General features: G+C 44.7%; 1 protein-coding gene across 1 annotated transcript in view; it reads left to right on the plus strand.

The window, feature by feature from the left end:
• Positions 1-463: 463 nt before the first annotated feature.
• Positions 464-19,055, plus strand: part of nin (ninein (GSK3B interacting protein)) — a 33,677-nt gene continuing 15,085 nt past the window's right edge. Inside the window, exons 1-17 of the mRNA XM_054795905.1 lie at positions 464-589; positions 658-870; positions 1,905-2,001; positions 2,350-2,528; positions 6,502-6,547; positions 6,653-6,831; positions 6,915-7,061; positions 7,398-7,565; positions 7,652-7,788; positions 10,032-10,172; positions 10,262-10,436; positions 11,452-11,562; positions 11,690-11,779; positions 14,155-14,290; positions 14,391-14,512; positions 15,069-16,126; positions 16,982-18,940. Coding sequence (XP_054651880.1) covers positions 572-589; positions 658-870; positions 1,905-2,001; positions 2,350-2,528; positions 6,502-6,547; positions 6,653-6,831; positions 6,915-7,061; positions 7,398-7,565; positions 7,652-7,788; positions 10,032-10,172; positions 10,262-10,436; positions 11,452-11,562; positions 11,690-11,779; positions 14,155-14,290; positions 14,391-14,512; positions 15,069-16,126; positions 16,982-18,940 — 4,976 coding nt within the window. The 5' untranslated portion in view covers positions 464-571. The remainder of the gene's footprint in view (positions 590-657; positions 871-1,904; positions 2,002-2,349; positions 2,529-6,501; positions 6,548-6,652; positions 6,832-6,914; positions 7,062-7,397; positions 7,566-7,651; positions 7,789-10,031; positions 10,173-10,261; positions 10,437-11,451; positions 11,563-11,689; positions 11,780-14,154; positions 14,291-14,390; positions 14,513-15,068; positions 16,127-16,981; positions 18,941-19,055) is intronic.

The raw sequence follows: 19,055 nt of genomic DNA on the forward strand, positions 1-19,055 counted from the left end.
GAACAAGACACATCGAAGGCTTGCTGATAGCAAAAAATTCCATTCCTACCATCACAGTTGATAAGGAGGTTTCATGATGGCCACAGTTTGTCCCTGGAACAGACTTACTTCTTATTTCCAATATGGGCAAAAAAAAAGTCCCAGCATCCCAAATTTGGTTTGTGTTTGACCTTAGGGGTTTCACCGTGCGTGTTTAACAAGCTATTTGCATACTTCTACTACGATAGCGGCCCTCAAATGGCATTTATCTTTATCAGTTTGAGCTTGAGGGTCGCTTTCGAGGGTAAAATAGCGATTAAAAAAAAAAAAGTCATTGTCAGTGCCAGTCTTGGCTAAGTCTCCTCATTAGCCCGACTGGCTAATCAGCAGTAATTGGATTAGCCCAAGTCGGCGCAGCAAACGAGGCTGAAGTCGTGTGTGTGTGTGTGTGTGTGTGTGTGTGTGTGTGTGTGTGTGTGGGTGTGTGTGTGTGGGTGTGTGTGTGTGGGTGTGTGTGTGTGTGTGTGTGTGTGTGGGTGTGTGTGTGTGTGTGTGTGTGTGTGCGTGCGTGCGTGCGTGTGGTGATCTCTAGATGTTTCCACCCTGTGTAGTGAGTATCTTTTTACCATCATTCCAAATCCGCACGTGCATTCACCGTGGACACTGCTTTCTCTCCAGTGCCGGGTGCTGTCCTGTGGGATGGATGCCGTCCAAGAGCAGGACCACTATGAGGAGCGCCTAAAGGAACTTTTCAGCAGCTTCGATGCCACCGGCTGTGGCTCCCTGCGGCAGGAGGAGCTCGCCGACCTCTGCCTGTCACTTCACCTGGACGATGTCACCCCAGCCCTACTGGACTCCCTGCTGCACGACCGGGACCGCCTCACCGCCAGGGTAATGTCCAACGCCGCGTCGCATTCCAAGCCTGTAAATCCGCCCCCCCTTTGCTGTTTCTACCCAATGTGCCTGCATCAAGTCTCGCTGGTCAGGACAACCAGGCCAGCTAGCGTATCTTCTGGACTATAAACCGCTGTTGCGTATGAGTTGCGTCAGTTGATAAATGCGCGATTAAGAGGGGAAAAAAGCGGCACCAGAGTGAGTGGCCTTTAGCGGCCAATGTTTACGCAAAATTGAAAAAACAGCCATAAATGTCCAAGAATAAAGTCAAACTAAGAGGAAAGGAAAGGAAGTCGTATTCTAACGAGAAAAAAGTAATAAACTTGTAATATTATGAGGGGGAAAAAGTCAAGCTATTTTTTTTGTTGTTTTTTTTTGGGAAACGTTGAACTATTATGACAAACAAACCAATTAAAGTTGTCATTTTTGGAAAATTTGTTTGGAAAAAGTTATCATATTTTGGGAATAACGTCATAATATCACAAGAAGAAAATGTTCAAAGATTACTTAAGAAGAAGTTTGAAATATTTGGGAAATGTAAAAAAACGGAAAGTGGCGTTCTGTCTCGTGTGTGCATATTTACGTCATCGCTGCGTTGTTTAGGGTCAAACCAGCGTAAGCGGACTGGCCAGAGTTGCTAAGGAGCTGGCGGCCGGACACGAAAGTTCAATGACTCGCAACCAAACAAAGGCATCGCTAAAGTTTGCTTTCCATGCATGCATGCGTGTGTGCAGACGTATTGACCATTGTCTTGTGGGTTGGCGGGGAGCGGTGACCCGATTGCCCACTCATGGCATCCAACAATGAAGTCAAAAAGAACCCCCTCCTCCACTCCCAATTTAACCAAAACGGCAGACGCCAGCCGGATGCACAAAGAAAATCAGCACATTAACATTTAGCAGCTGTTGATTCTTCAGTGTGGCCCTCGCCCTCCCCCACAACATCCACCCCCAGCCCCAACAAAGCCCAGATACCCGGTGAAGAATTCCGTCAGTGTTTTGAATTGTTCAAGAGATATGCGTCACTCACAGGTGGACTTTCACCAGTTCAAGGATGCTCTCATTCTGCTTCTGTCATCCGGCATCGAGGCTCCCCGAGCGGAGCAGGACGCCCCGCAACCCAGAACAGGTAACATCCACACTTTCTTTTTGGAATTTAGCTAGTGAGTAAGTCGATGAGTTAACAGACAGAATTTGTGAGTCTTGAAAGTCTTTTTTTGATATTGAACTTGTTCAAATCGGTAAGACCATGTGTGCGCACCGGGGGAAGAAAAGAGGCTTGCCCAAACTGTCCCACACAGACGGAAACAAACAATTGGCCAAAATGTCTTGTTAGGATGAAGATGAAAGGAGAAGCCCAACCCCTCATGGGGTGATTTTATTGGCTACTGTAAATGTCTTTGGGTGGTGGAACCACTGCAATCACCCGGTGACCATTTCAAGCAACGACCCTTTACTTCCTGTTCTTCGTCCTCAGAGTCTCCCGAGATCCAACCAAAGTTTGTGAAAGGCGGCAAACGATACGGCCGCCGCTCCACGCCCGAATTCATCCACACCGTATCAGACTCTTGCAAGGACGACGTGCACGCCGACCACCGTCCGCAGGGCGAGGACGCCAAGGACAACTGCGACTCAGCCATTCCCAGGAAGCGTGAGGTAAAAGCCACCCTTATCACCCGCCGTCCTTGTACGGACCATATCTCTCTCCACTGGCCACTTATTCTTAGCTAATCAGTTTGGCAACGTGACGGAATGCTTCACAGAGACTTGTAGCTTCCCAGTGAGACAAAAACAAGCTAGGCAGATAGCTCGTGCTAGCTAGAGGCAGAAGCTAGAAGCTAGAAGCTAGCTAGTGTTGCATGTAATAATAGCTGCACATGAACTGAACATGTCAATCAAGCTAAAAGATACCACACAAGTCTAAAAATGTATTTGTCCAACACTACTGTAGTCTCTGTAACAGCAGAAGAACATTTGAATCACACTTTAAACCAGGGGTGTCCTAACTATTTCCACTGAGAGCTGTGTACTGAAAAAGCAAAAGATGCTTGGGCTGCTTTTATATTTACTTCTTTTTTAAACCAACGCAAACAAAATATTTAATATAATGTGTATATGTGTATTTACACATATAAACTATATTTATTCATTTTATCAGTGACAAAGCATATTATGTATTTATTATTATTATTATTATTATTATCCATCCATCCATCCATTTTTTTATACCGCTTCTCCTCATTAGGGTTGCGTGGGCATGCTGGAGCCTATCCCAGCTGACTTCGGGCGACAGGCGGGGTACACCCTAGACTGGTCGCCAGCCAATTGCAGTATTATTATTATTATTATTATTATTATTATTATTATTATTATTATTATTAACTGTTCCTCCTTACATTACTTTTTGACTGTTTAAAAAAAAAAACAACAACAACAAATATTTCAGAATTCTACTTGTACATTTTTTTCCCTCATACTAATATGACTTATTCTCATAATATTTTGACTTTATTATCATAAATTTATAGCATTAATTTAAATTTTGTTTGGTTTGTTTCTTTATATTAGATCTTTTTTTTCCTGTACTATTTCATCTTTATGCTATTTTTCTTTATTCATATAATGGCTTTACTCACCTAATGTTTTGTCTTTATTCTTTTCACTATTTTGCTGTTGTTTTTAAAAATTTTATTGTTTAATCGTATTTTTAGAATGTGCCGAGGGCCAACAAAAAAAGCAGTCACAACACCTGGGCAGTCAGCACAAATGGCCCCTGGGCCACACTTTGGACCCCCCTGCTTTAAACCGTGTTGTCATGAGCAATGAGGGCTTGTGTTCAAAGACGTCACGTAATTGAAGGTAAATGTATTTGTCTTCAGTGTTCATGCCAGCATAGTTAAATGTAGCAAATAGTGAAGTGTGGTTCCCAGGATGAACAGACTACAGACGAGTGTGAGTTGGAGATGCGTCACTACTAGGCCTGTCACGCTAAACGATAAAACAATGAATCGAACGATCGCTGGGGTGTTTGATCGGCGAAGTTATATCCGGATGCAATCGTGATTGTACGTTTGGCAGCAGTCGAACGTGTTTGCACGTGTCAGATCGAATCACACGTGTGAGAGTTCCCGCGCTGACGGATGCTAAAAAGCCTCTCTTGGACCACAAACTGCTAACAGCTTGTCGGGAGTTTCTTGGTGTTGCTTCAATCGTGCTGATCTTGTTGATCCTCTTGCGGATAATCCCTGCCGTCACGGCGCGGACACATGTAGGCAGGCCTGAATAAACATTTGACCGACTGACACCTCGACAGCGAGGTCTCATCTCATTGGCTGCTGAGTGCGAGAGTTCAGTGGAAGGTGGAAGATGGCAGCCTTGGTTTGTGCGGATTCTCAGTCAAACGGAGGCGGAACTCGCTGTAATTATTATGATGTTAATAAATAGTTATGGGTGTACCCCGCCTGTTGCCCGAAGTCAGCTGGGATAGGCTCCAGCATGCTCCCGCGACCCTAAAGAGGAGAAGCGGTATAGAAAATGGATGGATGGATGGATAAATAGTTATGACTTTTTTATCTCATAAATGATGAATTTATGCTCCATAATATTTTGACTTTATTCTCGGAACATAACTTTTTCTGTAACCTAATTTTCCAAAAATGACAAATTTGTTTTCTTTCTTTCTCGTATTACAGCTTTCAAAAAATAACTTAAGTCATTTCAACTTTGTGCTACTCAGATGATGTTATTTTTCCTATTATTATTATTGTTATTGTTATTATTATTATTATTATATTACGAAGTTATTCTTGTAAAATTCCGTCTTTTTCTCGTTCCATTCCAACTTTTTTCTCTTAATATTTGAACTCTGTTCTTGTAAAATGACTGCTGATATTTTTCCATTTTTGCTGCAGTATTTTCAACTTTTTTCTCGTAATTCTGACTTTATTCCCAAAATAGTTTGACTTGATGAACTTTATTCTCGTACGGGTGAAAAAGCCTTTCTTTAATATCGGATTCACTTTTTTTTTTCTTTGCTTTTTCTTCAGTTGTTTCTTTGAAATATTCCAAATATTGAAACTTTCTCCTTCAATTGTCTTTTCGTAATATTATGACTTTATTTCCGTGATATTTGGACCTTATTCCCATCTTCCAACATGTTCCCGCAACCTGATTTTATTAAATTGCAACTTTTTGTCGTTTTCTTTGTTTCTCATATTACAACTTCTAAAATAACTTCTTTTTTCTTCACTTATTTCAACATTGTGTTACTAAAATAACGTTACTTTCCCATATTACGTTGTGCTCATCAAATTGGGACTTTTTCTCATTAGATTACAACTTCTGTTTCCTCTTAATATTAAATCATATTAATTAGGGGTGCAACGATACACAAAATTCACAGTTCAGTTTGGTTCCATGTTTTTTCGATACAAAAATAAACTACTTTGCCTTTTTAAAATGTTTATTTGATTGAAATTGCCAACATTTTTCAACATTTTCAGCACGATATGAATGTGGGAGGCGGACCATTCAACCTAAGCCAGAGTAGTCGATTGCAGATACACCGAGCTTTCAGCACAGAGCGGCGTCAGAAGTTGATCAAATAACACTCCCCCAACAAATAAATCTTTTGGATTAAAGATGAAAGGTCTTCAACAGGCTAGAGTTGACGTGGGTTGGTGTTGCTTTGTGGGAGAAAGTTCTGCGTGGTTTCGTTGCTTTTTGTTCTTCTGGTTGGTCTTCGTCACGGCTGCCGCGTATTGTCCCATCCCAGCCCAGATGCCTACCGCCGGCACCGTTTTGGGACAATAAACCCGAAGCGTGTCTCTTGGTTTGGGTTGTGACGGATGTGTGTGGCGACAGTGATGCTTGGTCGGGTCTGGGAGGAGGATTGCTGGGCCGTGACCCAGGAACAATGAAGCTTATCCTGGATGCCTCCGCACGCCGTGCATGCATCAGATTCCCCATCTGTTCTTCATTCCCCCACTTGACAAACAATAGAAGCGTTGGAAATGTTACCACCGTCCGTGATTGGCCCAATGACCTCTCCAGGGGCCCGCGCCGTCACCAAAGGCCCTGTTGTGCTTTTTGTCTGCGCACCCTCCCTGTCCCTTATTGACCCTGAGCTCATTTTAAAAAGCTATAGAAGCAGCAGCTGCAGCAGAGACAATTAGTCAGCTGAGTTTGGACCCCCCCACCCAACTTCTCGGCTCAATCTCTGTCTGAAGTGGTTTATTATTTTATTAGATTATTTTTACATAATATATAATTAATTTTATTTTATGATTAGGACGTCATTCTTGTAAAATGACTTCACTTTTTCCTTGAAATGTTTTGACTGATTTCTTGTGAAATTACTCCAGATTTTTCCATTTTTGCTGTTTTTAGTTTTCTTGTGAAGTTATATTTTTAGGATGTGCCTCGGGCCAATTAAAAAAAACAGCCGTGGACCGCAAATTAGCCCCGCCCCGGGCCACACTTTGGACGCCCCTGAACTTCACGTATTTTTGAAAGACATCTTCCTTGTAGGCTGATGGAAGCAGTAAATGTGCCAATCAGAGTGAAGATTGGATAGATAGGTAGATTTTTCACACCACTGCTAAATTGCACTTGTGTTTGTCTTTGCCAGCGTTGGAACGCTGACGAAAGAAACACAGAGGAGTACGAAGCAGAAGGTTTGTACATTTTTTTTTTTTTTTTTTTTTTGTCTTCCCTGACAGAATTTCCTTGCTAATATTTATAACACGACTTCTCTGTGCATGTGTTTCAACGTCCCGCAGGCCAGATGCATCTGTGGAACCCCGACGAGTCCAGCGCGCCTCGAGCGTCCGCAGCGGCCCTCTGTTCCGAGCATCTCGAGGCGAGGCTTCAAGAGGCCTGCAAGGACTTGTCCATACCGTGGGACGGATGCGCCACTTGCGCCGATCTGCTGGCTCTGTGTGACTCTCTGGGAGTGGAGGTAAGAGAGGCAGGTGAAGGGAGCGGAGCGTTCCCTGCGGTGTTTCCAAGTAGAATTCGAAATGAACTGCGTGTCTACGCCAGATGAGTGACGACGTGGTCCGGAGTCTCAGCGGTGACGGGTGGATAGACGTTCAAGAGTTCGTCTCCATGGTTCGAAGCTACAGCAAACCCACCACCCCGTCCGCCTCCACTCCTTACAGGCAGCTTAAACGACACCATTCCACGCAGGTGAGCGCATCAAGAAGTGCTGTTGTGCACGTCATACGCAGTAGACGCAAGCATCGCCATGTGATGCTAAAGCTATTATTTTCACTGTGGGCCGCATCCCAGGTTTGGTTACCCTCAGACGGCCAGTTGGAACTGGATTCAAATTAACATGTTTGTTAACTTTTTTCGTTAAACGAGACGGAGCCGCCTGTGCGAGTGTTTGAGTGTGTTTTCTCTCAAAAGCAGGGCAAACAAGTGAGGCAGGTGTTGGCGCTCATAAACACGTATTACTGACTGAATGTCACTAGAATAACAGGGGACCCTTCTCACCCCCCCCCCCCCCCCCCCCACCATCAGCCCTTTGACGAGGTGGGCCGCAGGATCGCCACCGGCTCTGCCCTGATGAGCACCATTGGCACGCGACTCTTCTCCTGCCTGGACGACGGCACCGGCTTCACTCTGGTGGAGTCCGTCATGGACGCCTGGACCGATGAGGGCGTTGAAAACGGCACCGAGATCCTGCAGGTGACAAACACCACTTGCAGCTCCGACTAATCCTGTGATACCGGAACGCTCGCTGAGACTTACATTTCACACGCCTTCTCTGACAGGCGTTGAATTTCAGCCTGGACGGCAGGCTGAGCCTGTGTGATCTCGCCGCGGCGCTTGAAAATGAAATCCTGGCCACCAAGAACGGCATCCACCGAGCAGCGCTGGCCAGCTTCAAAGCAGAGATCAGGCATCTCCTGTGAGTTGGATTTTTGGAAGCGCAACAGCCTTTCTATGCTGCAGATGGCCGCTATTTGCAGGGGCTGATGGCCAAGGCATTGAAACGAAATAATATTACAAGAATAAGACAAAAAAGTTTGAATCTAATGGGGAAAAGTCATATTCTCATGGGAATAATGCTATCATATTATGAGGAAAAATGTCATTTTAGTACACGGGTGCCCAAAGGTTTTTCCCAGCTAGGACTACATGAAAAATGAGACGGTGCCACTTTGATATTTTGTAAAGATGTGTATATATATATATTTGCTTTTTTTCCTCATTTTTGCTGTTTTTTGCTTTTTTTCCCCAAATATTTTAACTTTCTTCTTAAATAATCTTTGTCCATTTTCTTTTTGTAATGTTCTGATTTTATTCCCATAATATTTTGACTTTATTCCCATAATATTATAACTCTTTCTCATAAATATCGTGTGTATATATAATTGGATATCTATAAATATGCCTCAAACGCATTTAAAATGAGGGGGAAAAGCTACTTCTCACTAATGCAGCAGGTTGTCTGCTATTTTGTGGATTTATGAAGCGCCTGAGAAAGCTTTATACTATAAAGCTTTCTCAGGCGCTTCATAAACAGTGAAACTTAAAGACCGTATAAAGTTTATACGGTCTTTAAGTTTCACTGTTGCGTCTCAGCACACGACGATGGTGCATTCAAGGACCGTCAAAATGTGAAATGTCAACACCGGAGGACAAACATTATCATTGAAGCATGAAGACATCAACATGTGGAAATTGGGCCTCATTCACGAAACGTTCTTACGCACAAATCTGTTCTTAAAGCCTTCTTACGAAGATTTTTGGCATTCATGAAACGTGTTCTTAACTCCCAGTTCTTAGATCTAAGAACAAATTCTACAAACGCTCAGGAGGACTCTTACGCACAAGCAAAGCTTGCACTTTCAATGCACAATCGCCCTCATGATGGATTTTGCAACCTGATCCCAAAAAATGTAGTGCAAATAAAATATCCCAACAATTATTTATCATCAGAACAACTAAAATATACTCCATGGATAAATATATATTCAAATCCCAATTCATCAAAAAAAAGTAGCTGGCTGGACGTGCGCTGCGCAGAGAGAGAATGTAAAGGGACCATTAGATTTATTTGCTGAAAGCCACCAATATTTGATGTCCCGCTTCAGGCTTCAGGCTTCCCTCTCTGTTCTTGCAGGTGTGCAGGATCATCAGAATAACATCGCAATGAAACGTGGTGTGTCTATTGCGCACGTAGCACCCCCAGATAAGGACATGCGCCCCCAGCCACGTCTTGAGCCAGAGCACGGGGCTGCTGTATTAATTAGGCAGCGTCTAATCAAATGTAACCACAGAAAAAATACATTGTCACACACAAACTATGTATTTTGACTTTATTTTTCCATCATGATTGTGTAAATATTTTCTAGAGTTTCCGAAATGGTTTGGTTTCTGATTGATGGCCCGCCTCCCGTTTCCTCCAGATCCCTCCGGAGCAGTCCAATCTTTTTTTTTTTTTAGTCTATTTTAAGTCAAAACACTTCTTTTTAACCTCTGCGGTGGCGCGTTTCTCCGTGGAAACGGCATTTATGTTTCCTGCAATGGTGCTCCATGCCGACTCTTTTTGGATGGCCTGATGACCGGTGGATACACGTGAAAATAAGGTGGTCTTGTGTTCGCTCACTCCTTGTAAAAGCACCTCTATTTCAGTAGAATTGAAGTTTTTCTTTCGTTTGTTGTCCAGCTGCTCCTCAGTCTTGCCCTTGCGCGTTGCCATCTCCGCCACCAGCTGCCTGTTGCGCACGGCACATTTTTGACCTTATATAGGAAATAATAGGCAGTGACCTATGCAAATTAGGTCTCACATGCACGTGCATCGCAGTTGGCATTCATCAACCTAAGAACACCGGTGCGAACGATTATCCCTACTTAAGAACGTGTCGTGAATGTGGCGCAGTTTCCAACCCGCGCCTTCTTAAGTACACTTCTTAAGAAGACTTTTAAGAAGATTTTCGTGAATGAGGCCCATTGTCTTTTCTTTTTAACAGTGGTACACGTATGCTGCACGTTTGACCTGTACTATCACGTGTCGGTGCTTTCACAACTTTTTAATTTGATTTTTAAAGAAAAAAAATGTTCTGAGCAAAAATCTGCAAATTTGCAGAGCTGGGAACGCTGAATATGTGATCGCTTGATTTTGGTGTTTGTTGTTTTTTTTGTCAGAGAGCGTGTTGACAGAGAGCTCGGGGAGAAAGAGAAACTCCGATCGGACCTGGAAAGGGCGGAGAGACTTAAAAACCAACTGGCCACTGAGGTGGATGAGCATCACTCGTCAATAGAGCACACAAACACCCTCAAGCTCCGGTAACATCGAGCACCCCGCACCAGTCTGACTCTCTCACATGAAATTACATACTTTGAATTCAAAGAAAAAAATGCTTTCTGTGCCTCAGGAAGCTGGAGCAGGGCCACCGAGAGAAGATGGCCACCGTCCGGTCAGAGATGATGAAGGAGATGGACCAGATCCGCCAGCAGGCGGCCCAGCAGCGCGAGGAGCTGGAGGCCCAGATGGAGAAGATCAAGGACGACGAATCCTTCCTCAGGGACCATCTCTCCATCTCCGTGAAGGCAAGTGAAAAGTATATTGACCTCATCAAACTGCGCTGAGGTCCCCAGAGCGCACTGCTTAGCTCACGCAGCATCTTCAAGTTTGGCCTTTGGATTGCAAATATGCAATTTGCAATAACTGTAATGCAGGGGTGTCCAAAGTGTGGCCTGGGGGCCCACTTGCGGCTCGCGACTGTTTTTTATTTTTAATTTAAAGGAAAAGTGCACTTTTTTGGAATTTTGCCCATCAACCACAATCCTTATGTGAGACCTGGACACACGTCTTTCTCTTTTCTGTGCGTTTTAAAGATATAAAAACGGCTAAAGACAGGCATCTACGAATGCACGTAATGGGACGTACCTACTCCGCCTATAAAGCCTTCTGAAAAACCTCCAACAACGCTCCAGTTACATCATGTGAGTTACATATTAACAAAGCTACAGCGACATTGTTATTATTATTAACATTGTTACACCCAAGGACTACTTTACGGGCATAGTGACACCTCGCCAGTCGTTCCTCGTTTATGGCAGTTAATTGGTTCCAGACCAGACCACCGTAAGTGAAGTTCCGCAAAGTGCCATGTCATTTATCTTTCTTTAAATAAAATACTGCAAAAATGGGCATATTTCAGACATGATAATGGATATGGATATGGATATGGATATGGATATCGTTTTAATTTGGAGCCTATCCCAGCTGACCCTGGGTGGGAGGCAGGGTACACCCTGGACTGGTCTCCAAACAAACATTCATACTGTATAGACAAACAAGCATTCACACTCACATTCATACCTATAGACAATTTAGAGTCTCCAATGAAGCTAACATGCATGTTTTTGGAATGTGGGAGGAAACCGGAATACCCGGAGAAAACCCACACACGCACGGGGAGAACATGCAAACTCCACACAGAGATGCCCAACAGAGATTCTAACCCAGATCTTCCCCATCTCCTGTCTGTGCGGCCAACATGCTAACCATTAGGCCACCGTGCGGTCCCCCATGTAACGTGTTTGTGTTTTCTTGGGACAGGAAAACAGGCGTCTGGAAGTGGAGTTGCTGGACTGCAGTGAAAAACTCTTGGAGGCTGAAGGCCAGGTGGCAAAGCTGCGGGCCAGTTTGGACAACATCATGAAGGAAAAAGTAAAGACTGATGCGTATTTATCACGAGAATCTCCTGTGTTTTGTGATATTTCTTCAGAAGGCTTGGAAAATTCAGTAAACTAAAGTTGTGTGTGTGTGTGTACTTTTGTTTGGTACTTTTGTTTAGTTTGGTGACTTGGACCCCGGCAGTGTGGACTTCTTCCTCCAGGAGGAGCGCATGAAGCAGCTACGACTGGGTTATGAAGCACAGTGCAGGGTAAATGCTGCTCAATGACTCGACAACACACTAGTATTCTACACCGGTCACTAGGTGTCAGTAATGTTGGGTTAAGACACACAAGCACCAGGCTTGATGGCCGGGACAACAGGCTTTTATTGCAGCTTTGAATGATCTCACAATAGGCATAACAATCCCTAATGCGTGCCACTGTTGCGGCCCCCACCGCCATTGTAGAAGTTACAGTATATACAGGGTGGGCCGATAAAATATTACCACTTTTTAATCATGCACAAGTTTTGGAAATGAGAACTAATTCAAAAATTGTATTTGCAGATTTGTAACAGAAACATCAAATTAACATTTGATACCAAAGGTTTCCCACTTTGTCTCTTGGTTTCTGTGCTGTTCAATAATTGATGACATGTTCAAGCCACGCTCCTCTTCTGTGGATTACAGCTGACAGATGTTGGTTTTCAGGGCCTCAATGGTCTGTGGGTTGTTGCAGTACACGCTTTCCTTAAGGTATCCCCACAGAATGGGGACATATTTCAAGTAAAAAATTCATTTCAGCTTTGTCATATAGATAAAAATGCCTATTATTTGTATCTACTTTTTCACACTTGTTTTTTTCCCCTCAAGTATTTCAAGAATTGCATTTTATTTTTCTTGTAATGTAATGATCTTATACACATAACATTTTGACTTTATTCTTGGAATAATATTACCACTTTTTCCCGTCCTAATTTTCCAATATTTGCAACTTCATTCTTTTTGTTTTGTTTCCCGTTTAGTTAATATTTCAACTTTATGCTTCTAAAAACGACATATTTTCCTTTCCTCCAAATATTATGACTTTATTCTGGTTAAATTAGTTGTTTTTTTTCCTCGTAATATGATTTTATTCTTTTTCCCAACCTAGAGTTACATCATTTGCAACTTCTGAAAATAACTTTTTTTTGTAATATTTCAACTTTATGCTTTTAAAAATGAAAAAAAAAAAATCTTACAAAATTACGACTTTTTTCTGGTAAAATGACAACTTTTTTTTTTTTTTTTTTTTTTTACTCCATAAGATGATAATAATATATGACATAATACAACTTTAGAAAATAACATTTTTTTGTTAATATTTCAACTTCATGCTTCTAGAAATAACATGCTGTTCCTAATAGTATTATGACTTAATTCTCGTAAAATGACAACTTTTTCCCCTGTAAAAGGACACTTTTTTTCCTTGTAACATTATGACTTTATTCTCCTAATATCATAACTTTTCCCAACCTACAGCTCTTAGTCTTGCAAATGAGGTGGAGCCAGGGCCGAGCCAGAACAATAGATGCTAACGAGCCAGTATCAGAGTCGTTCATACCCAACTACAGGGAGCTACACTTCCCTTTTATCGGAGGTGCTAATGGCAGGAGAGGATTAGACCACTACTCCGCCCAGGCTTAGTGTAAGGAACCAATAGGAGGAGGGTGTTGGCACACCAATTCCGCCCACTCTTACTGTATTTAAGGCCTAGGCTACCAGCACTTGTTAGTTTGCTGACGAAGCTCTTCGGATGAGGAGCGAAACGTCCGACACCTTCTTCACAGAAGTACAGATGACGTCTCAAGAAGACTTTCCCTCGTTTTCCCAACCTAATTGTCCCAAATTTTGCAACCAAATAACATCTTTTTTCTTTAATATTTCAACTTCATGCTTCTAAAAATGACTTGTTTTTTTTCCTTGACTTTTTTCCATGTCTTTTTTTTCTCTTAATATTATGACAAAATCTGCAACATCAGAAAATAATACCTTTTTTCTTTAATATTTCAACTTTACACATCCAAACGTTGGCATGTTTTTTTCCTCAGAATATTCAGACTTTATTCTGGTAAAATACCAATCCTCCCCCATAAGATGACAACGTTTTTCTCTGAATATTATGAACTTTATTCTACTAACTTTTTTCCCAGCCAAATTGTCAGAAATGTGCAACTTCATTCTTTTTGTTCTCATAATATTACAACTTTTGTTTCAATTTTTATAAAGTTTTTTTCTAATAATATTGTGACTTTATTCTTGTAAAATTCTGGACTTTTCCCCTGTGAGATGACACTTGTGTTTTCTCGTAATGACTTTATTTTCCTGATATTTTGACTTTATTCTTGTAACATTTTTTTTTTCTTCCTTGCTGGTGTTTTCTTGTTGAGTTGCATTTTTAGAATGTGTCACGGGCCAATGAAAATTCAGCCGCAGGCCGCACTTTGGACGCCCCTGGTTTCAAATATCTTGAATTAGACCTTGCAACAGCTGTAGCGGTGTTTTGTTTTCTGCATCCCACAGTGGATTTGACATCAGTGGAGACATTTACTGAGGTCACTTTTGTGTGTGTTTTTTTTTTTTCATTTTTATGTCCTATTTGCCAGGAATTGCAGGATCGTGTGGACGAGCTGCAGTCAGAGGTGCGAGACTTCAACACCCTGGGCCGCCCCCACCAGCCCTGCCACAAGCCTCTGTCTGAGGAGCTGGAGAGCAAAAGTCCTGCCATGGAGTCTGACCCAGGTACTACTCCTGAACACCTTGCAGACCCATGGGGATGGGTGTAGGGCGTTGGTAATCTATTACTAGTTGGCCTCTGACTCGTTATTGGTGTCGGGTGCAGGCCTCGGCTCTGAGGAGGTTCATCCTTTCAGCATGAGTCTGGAGGCGGAGATGATGCTGGAGCAGCAGAAGGAGCAACATCTTCAGCAAATGGACGAGTTGAGGAAGCAGCTGGAAGGCAAAGTGAGTCCTTTCTCCGTCCAGCAACTTTCTTGGGCTCCTTTTTGCAGCCGTGATCAAAACGAAAGCAGAAACTTGAGGCAAGAAACACGATTGAATTTAAGAAATAACTCATGGTGGCGTCCATGTTGATCTCGCTGTCGCAACGACCCCTTCACTGAACGTAAAAGTAACCTTCAATCATTTTGGGGGCGGGGGACGAGCACAAAGGGAAAAAACATTCGCAATATGAGAAGAGACTCTAACTAGAAAAAACTTGAGAATAAACTCGTAATATTATGAGGAAAAATGGTCATTTTAGTAGCATAGAATTGCAATATTAAAGAATCTTATGATTTATTTTTCCAACTATTACAACTTTTTTGTTCATATTTTGACTTTATGCTACTAAAGTGCCGTTATTTTTGCCACATTTTGGACACCCCTGAATTTGACGCTAAGACGCCACAATAAGTTCGTCTTCTTTGGGACGTGTAGAACTGTGTAAACGCGTGATGCACTTCATCTGCCAAACAAAGTAAACCACACCAGACACTTCCTCCTCCTACTCCTCTTGCAGATCAGTGAATTCAAAGCAACGCTTGAACAGCAGAGGGCGACCCACCAGGACCAGAAGGACACGCTGGCCCTCGAGTACCAGCAGGAGGTGCGGGCCTTGAGGGAGGAGCTGGACGGCACGCGGGAGCTACAGAGCCATCTCGAACAGGCGGCGCTGGAGAGGACCCGTGTGGAGCAACAGCAGGTGGAGGAGGTGAGCGCCCTGAGGCGGCAGCTGCTAGCGGCCCAAACTAGCGCTGGAGAACTGGAAGAGCAGCTGAGGAACCTGCAAGAGAAAGCAGTCGATCAGAACCTTCTTCCTGAGATGGAGGAGCTTAAAAAGCAACATGCCGGTGCGATGAAGACACTAGAGAAGAAGAACGTGGAGCTGTTGGAAAGCAGACTGAAAGAGGAGAGGAATAAATGCCAGGAAGAGAAGGACACGCTTGAGAAGAGCTGGTTTGATAGTTTTGAGAAGGAGAAGCAACTGCTGAGACAAAGCCATGAGGTGGAACTGAGAACCAGGCTAGAGGAGGCCAAGTCCAGCTTCGAGGAGGAACAAGGTCGGTCCGTGCAGAGGCTGACGGAGGAGTGGCAGAAGGAGCGAGCTCAGCTGGACGAGCAGAACGAGTCCCTGCGGACGCTACTTGAGGAGGAGATGCTGAGACTGCTCAGGGAGCAGGAGGAGAAGGAGAGCCAGGTCCGGGAGCAGTGGGAGAGCGAGCGGGCTCGCCTCGTGCGGTGCCAGGAGGAGGCGCTCCTCAAGAGCGTGGCTCACGAGCGGGCAGAGCACGAGCGCAAGGAGCGGAAACTGAAGCGGGAGCAGGAGGAGCAGCGGCTGCAGTTGGAGGACGACTACAAGGAGATGCTCCGGGAAAGGCTGGACGAGGAGCGGGAGAAGCACCGAGCGGAGAAGGAGGAGATGGAGGAGAGGCTGAGAGGCCTGATGGACGTGGAGAGAGCGGAGCAGGAGGAGAGCCACCGGGAGGCCTTGCGGGAGCTGACGCTCAAACACGCCGAGGAGAGGAGCACGCTCAGCGGCCTGCTGGACAAACTACGCGACGACATCGCTCAGGAGAGGTGAGATGGGCCCGCGGGTATGCCTAATATTATGGCCAAGTGAATGCAAACGTGTTTGACAGCGTGTTGGTGCTACTCCCTCCCCCCCCATCGAGCTTTTTGTAAAACTCTCACAAGGGGCGTAACGATTGCTTTTAATAACCATCCCATTCCGATCACGATTGGTGGTTGCCGATACCATTCAAGGACGATATTGGTTCATTTAGAACGATACGATCCGAAACCATTCAGTAACTTTAAACCCAAATGTATTGAATATGAAAGTGAAAACGGATGAAACATGTTGTTTATTCAAATGTGGCAGATGTTGATCATCGCTACAAGCTATGAAGGATCCCATCAGGTCTTTTTGCCATCGTTGGCGGGGGTGTAGTAGCCGTTTAGCGAGCAAGGCGGCGGCGGCGGTATAGCGTCCTCCGTAATATTATGAGAAACAAACAAAACAATCTGTAATTTTGGGGGGAAAGTTATAATATCATGGGAATAAAGTCATAATAAAAGGAGGACATGTATGGATTCTGTAGCTGACTGATGGGTGGTTGGCAGAGGTCCATGTTAAGACGTGTAGTGAAGCCTGCTTTTTAAAGGAATCGCATACAAACTGTGAAGACCTTGAAGTGGTGGGCGTATACACGAGGCGGGGTCTTGCAGCTCGGGGCGGGTCGGAAGCGGTGTGTTTTATTCATGACGTCATGAAAAGCGAGCGTGCGTTCTCTCAAAAGCAAAGTAAACAAATGAGAGACGAGGTGGATTTTCAAACGACATTACAAACCCCCTTTTGACGTTCTAGTCGAAGGTGATTCAGTCGAGCAGCCGTCCCTCGCGTGTGAGTTGAAAGTGTTTTCCGCCGCACAGGCAGCACATGGAGGTGAGCTTCTGCCAGAAAATCAAGGAAGTAGAGCACCGTTTCTCAGGCGACCAAGAGTCCGTAGCCGAGCGCTTTCGGGCGGACGTCGAGACGCTGGAGCGGCACTACGAAAGCCAGCTGAAGCAGCTGTCACAGAGCCACGCCCAGCAGAAGCTCCACTGGGAGGCGAGGCTGCAGAGGGCGCTCAAGGGCGCCGAGGAACAAAGAGAAAGTACTGAGGAAGCAGGGAGACGGAAGCAGGAGTGGGCCGAAGAGCAAATTGAGCTGGAGAGGGTGCATGAGGAAGTTGTGGAAGCAATGGCGAAGAAGAACCAGGCGTTGCAGCATGAGATGGAGAGCATCAGCAGGACGTCCCAGACCAAAGAAATGGAGCTAAGTTTCCAGCTGAAAGAACTCCACAACCGGCTTCAGGAGAACCTGCAGGCCAACCATCGGCTTCTCGCTCAGTCTGAAAAGGAAGCAATGGATGCCGAACTCTTGCTCAGCCAGACAGTGGAAGACTTCCGGCAGGAGAGGATGGACCTTCTGAACAGCCTCTCGCAGCTGGAGACAAAATACAAGGAGATGCTTTCCATTTCTGAAAGACAGACAGCCGAGAGGATTCAATTGCTTACTGAGCGCGACGACATGAAGCTAAGGATGGAGGAGCTGGAGAAGCTCCTCAGACAGGCAGCAGATGACTTTGATGTGGACAGGAGGGAGCTACAAGAACATGTGGTCATTCTTGAGGAGAAGTTGAAAGGAAGCCCTGCCAAGGCTCTGGACAGTGACAAACGGATAAAGATATCATTTGTCAGTTGTCCAGGCGAAGTGATTGGAGATCGAGACACGGTGATGGAGATCAATGCGCTGGGGGAACCCCCTGTAGACGTCCCAAATATTGACCAGGAACCGTGTGAAGAACGAGACCCCGTGCCACAAGTGAAGACGGAAGCAAACGAGAACGAAGTCCAGATATCTGATCTGAACAACTCTTGGACTCAGAAGGACGTGATGTGCAATGATCCGGAAGCCTCCGCTTTTGAGGAACCTGAGGATGGCCCCGAAGGGTGTTTGGTTACCAGAGAAGAACACTCTGAGATGACCACCTGCTGCCAACCTGAGGACTCTGAGACCAAAGAAGACAAGGATGCTTCCTCAAACCGAGAGTTCCGATTTGAAGACTTTGACTCATCACTTGAGGCATCTGGAGCTTTACAATCGCTCAGAGAGGAACATGAGCCCTCTCCTAGCTCGGAAAAGCTTTCACATGGAGACAAGTGGGACAAGGAGCGTGGTTCCTTGGTACTCTGGCATTCAGGTGAAGCATTTCTAGATGTTAATCCTGGTTCAGACACCGGGGAACGTGTGGGACAAAATGCTGTTTTTGAACTCCAAGCTTTATACCACAAAGCCAAGGACGAGAACGTTCTCCTGCAGGAGAAGATCTCCCTACTCCAGCAGAAGACGGAACTACTCCAGAGTCTCTTGGAGCACAACAGCAAGAAGATCCTAATGGGCCACGAGTACCTGGAGGAGAACTACAGCCTCAAAGTGAAAATGTTTCTGCTGCTGGAGCACATCAAAGTGCTGGAGATGAAGGCCTTGAAACTGAAACAACTTCAGGTTCTCCATGACGATTGCCTGCGTGAGAACGCCCAACTGAAGGAACAAAATGATGAACTTAAAAAGAGCGTTCAGAGCCTGGAAAAGAACATCTCTCCCGATTTCCACGACGGACGGATGTCTCTTTTGGACGAGATCAGCGTGATGCGAGAGGAGAACCGTAAGCTTGCAGAGTTGTTCAGGGAGTTTGACTTGGATTCAGGTCCTCCTCAGAGTCCAAGCAGCTCTTGGGAGTCTTGTCCTTCAGAGGACATCGACTGTGACTTGGAGGTGAACACCACCAATCTTCATAGAGACACCTCGGAGCTCCAAGGAAAGGACGCAGCCACACAAGCCGATAGGTAATGTGGAGAACACATAGGACCCGCCTCCCATGTGTGCTGTCCTCCTCCCCTCATGTTCCTCAAGGACGGTAAAGTAGAACTGCTGTGAGTAGAACCCTGTTGCTTCCAAACC

This window comes from Dunckerocampus dactyliophorus, chromosome 13 (genome assembly GCF_027744805.1).
Source record: "Dunckerocampus dactyliophorus isolate RoL2022-P2 chromosome 13, RoL_Ddac_1.1, whole genome shotgun sequence".
In the NCBI taxonomy this organism is placed as follows: Eukaryota; Metazoa; Chordata; class Actinopteri; order Syngnathiformes; family Syngnathidae; genus Dunckerocampus; species Dunckerocampus dactyliophorus.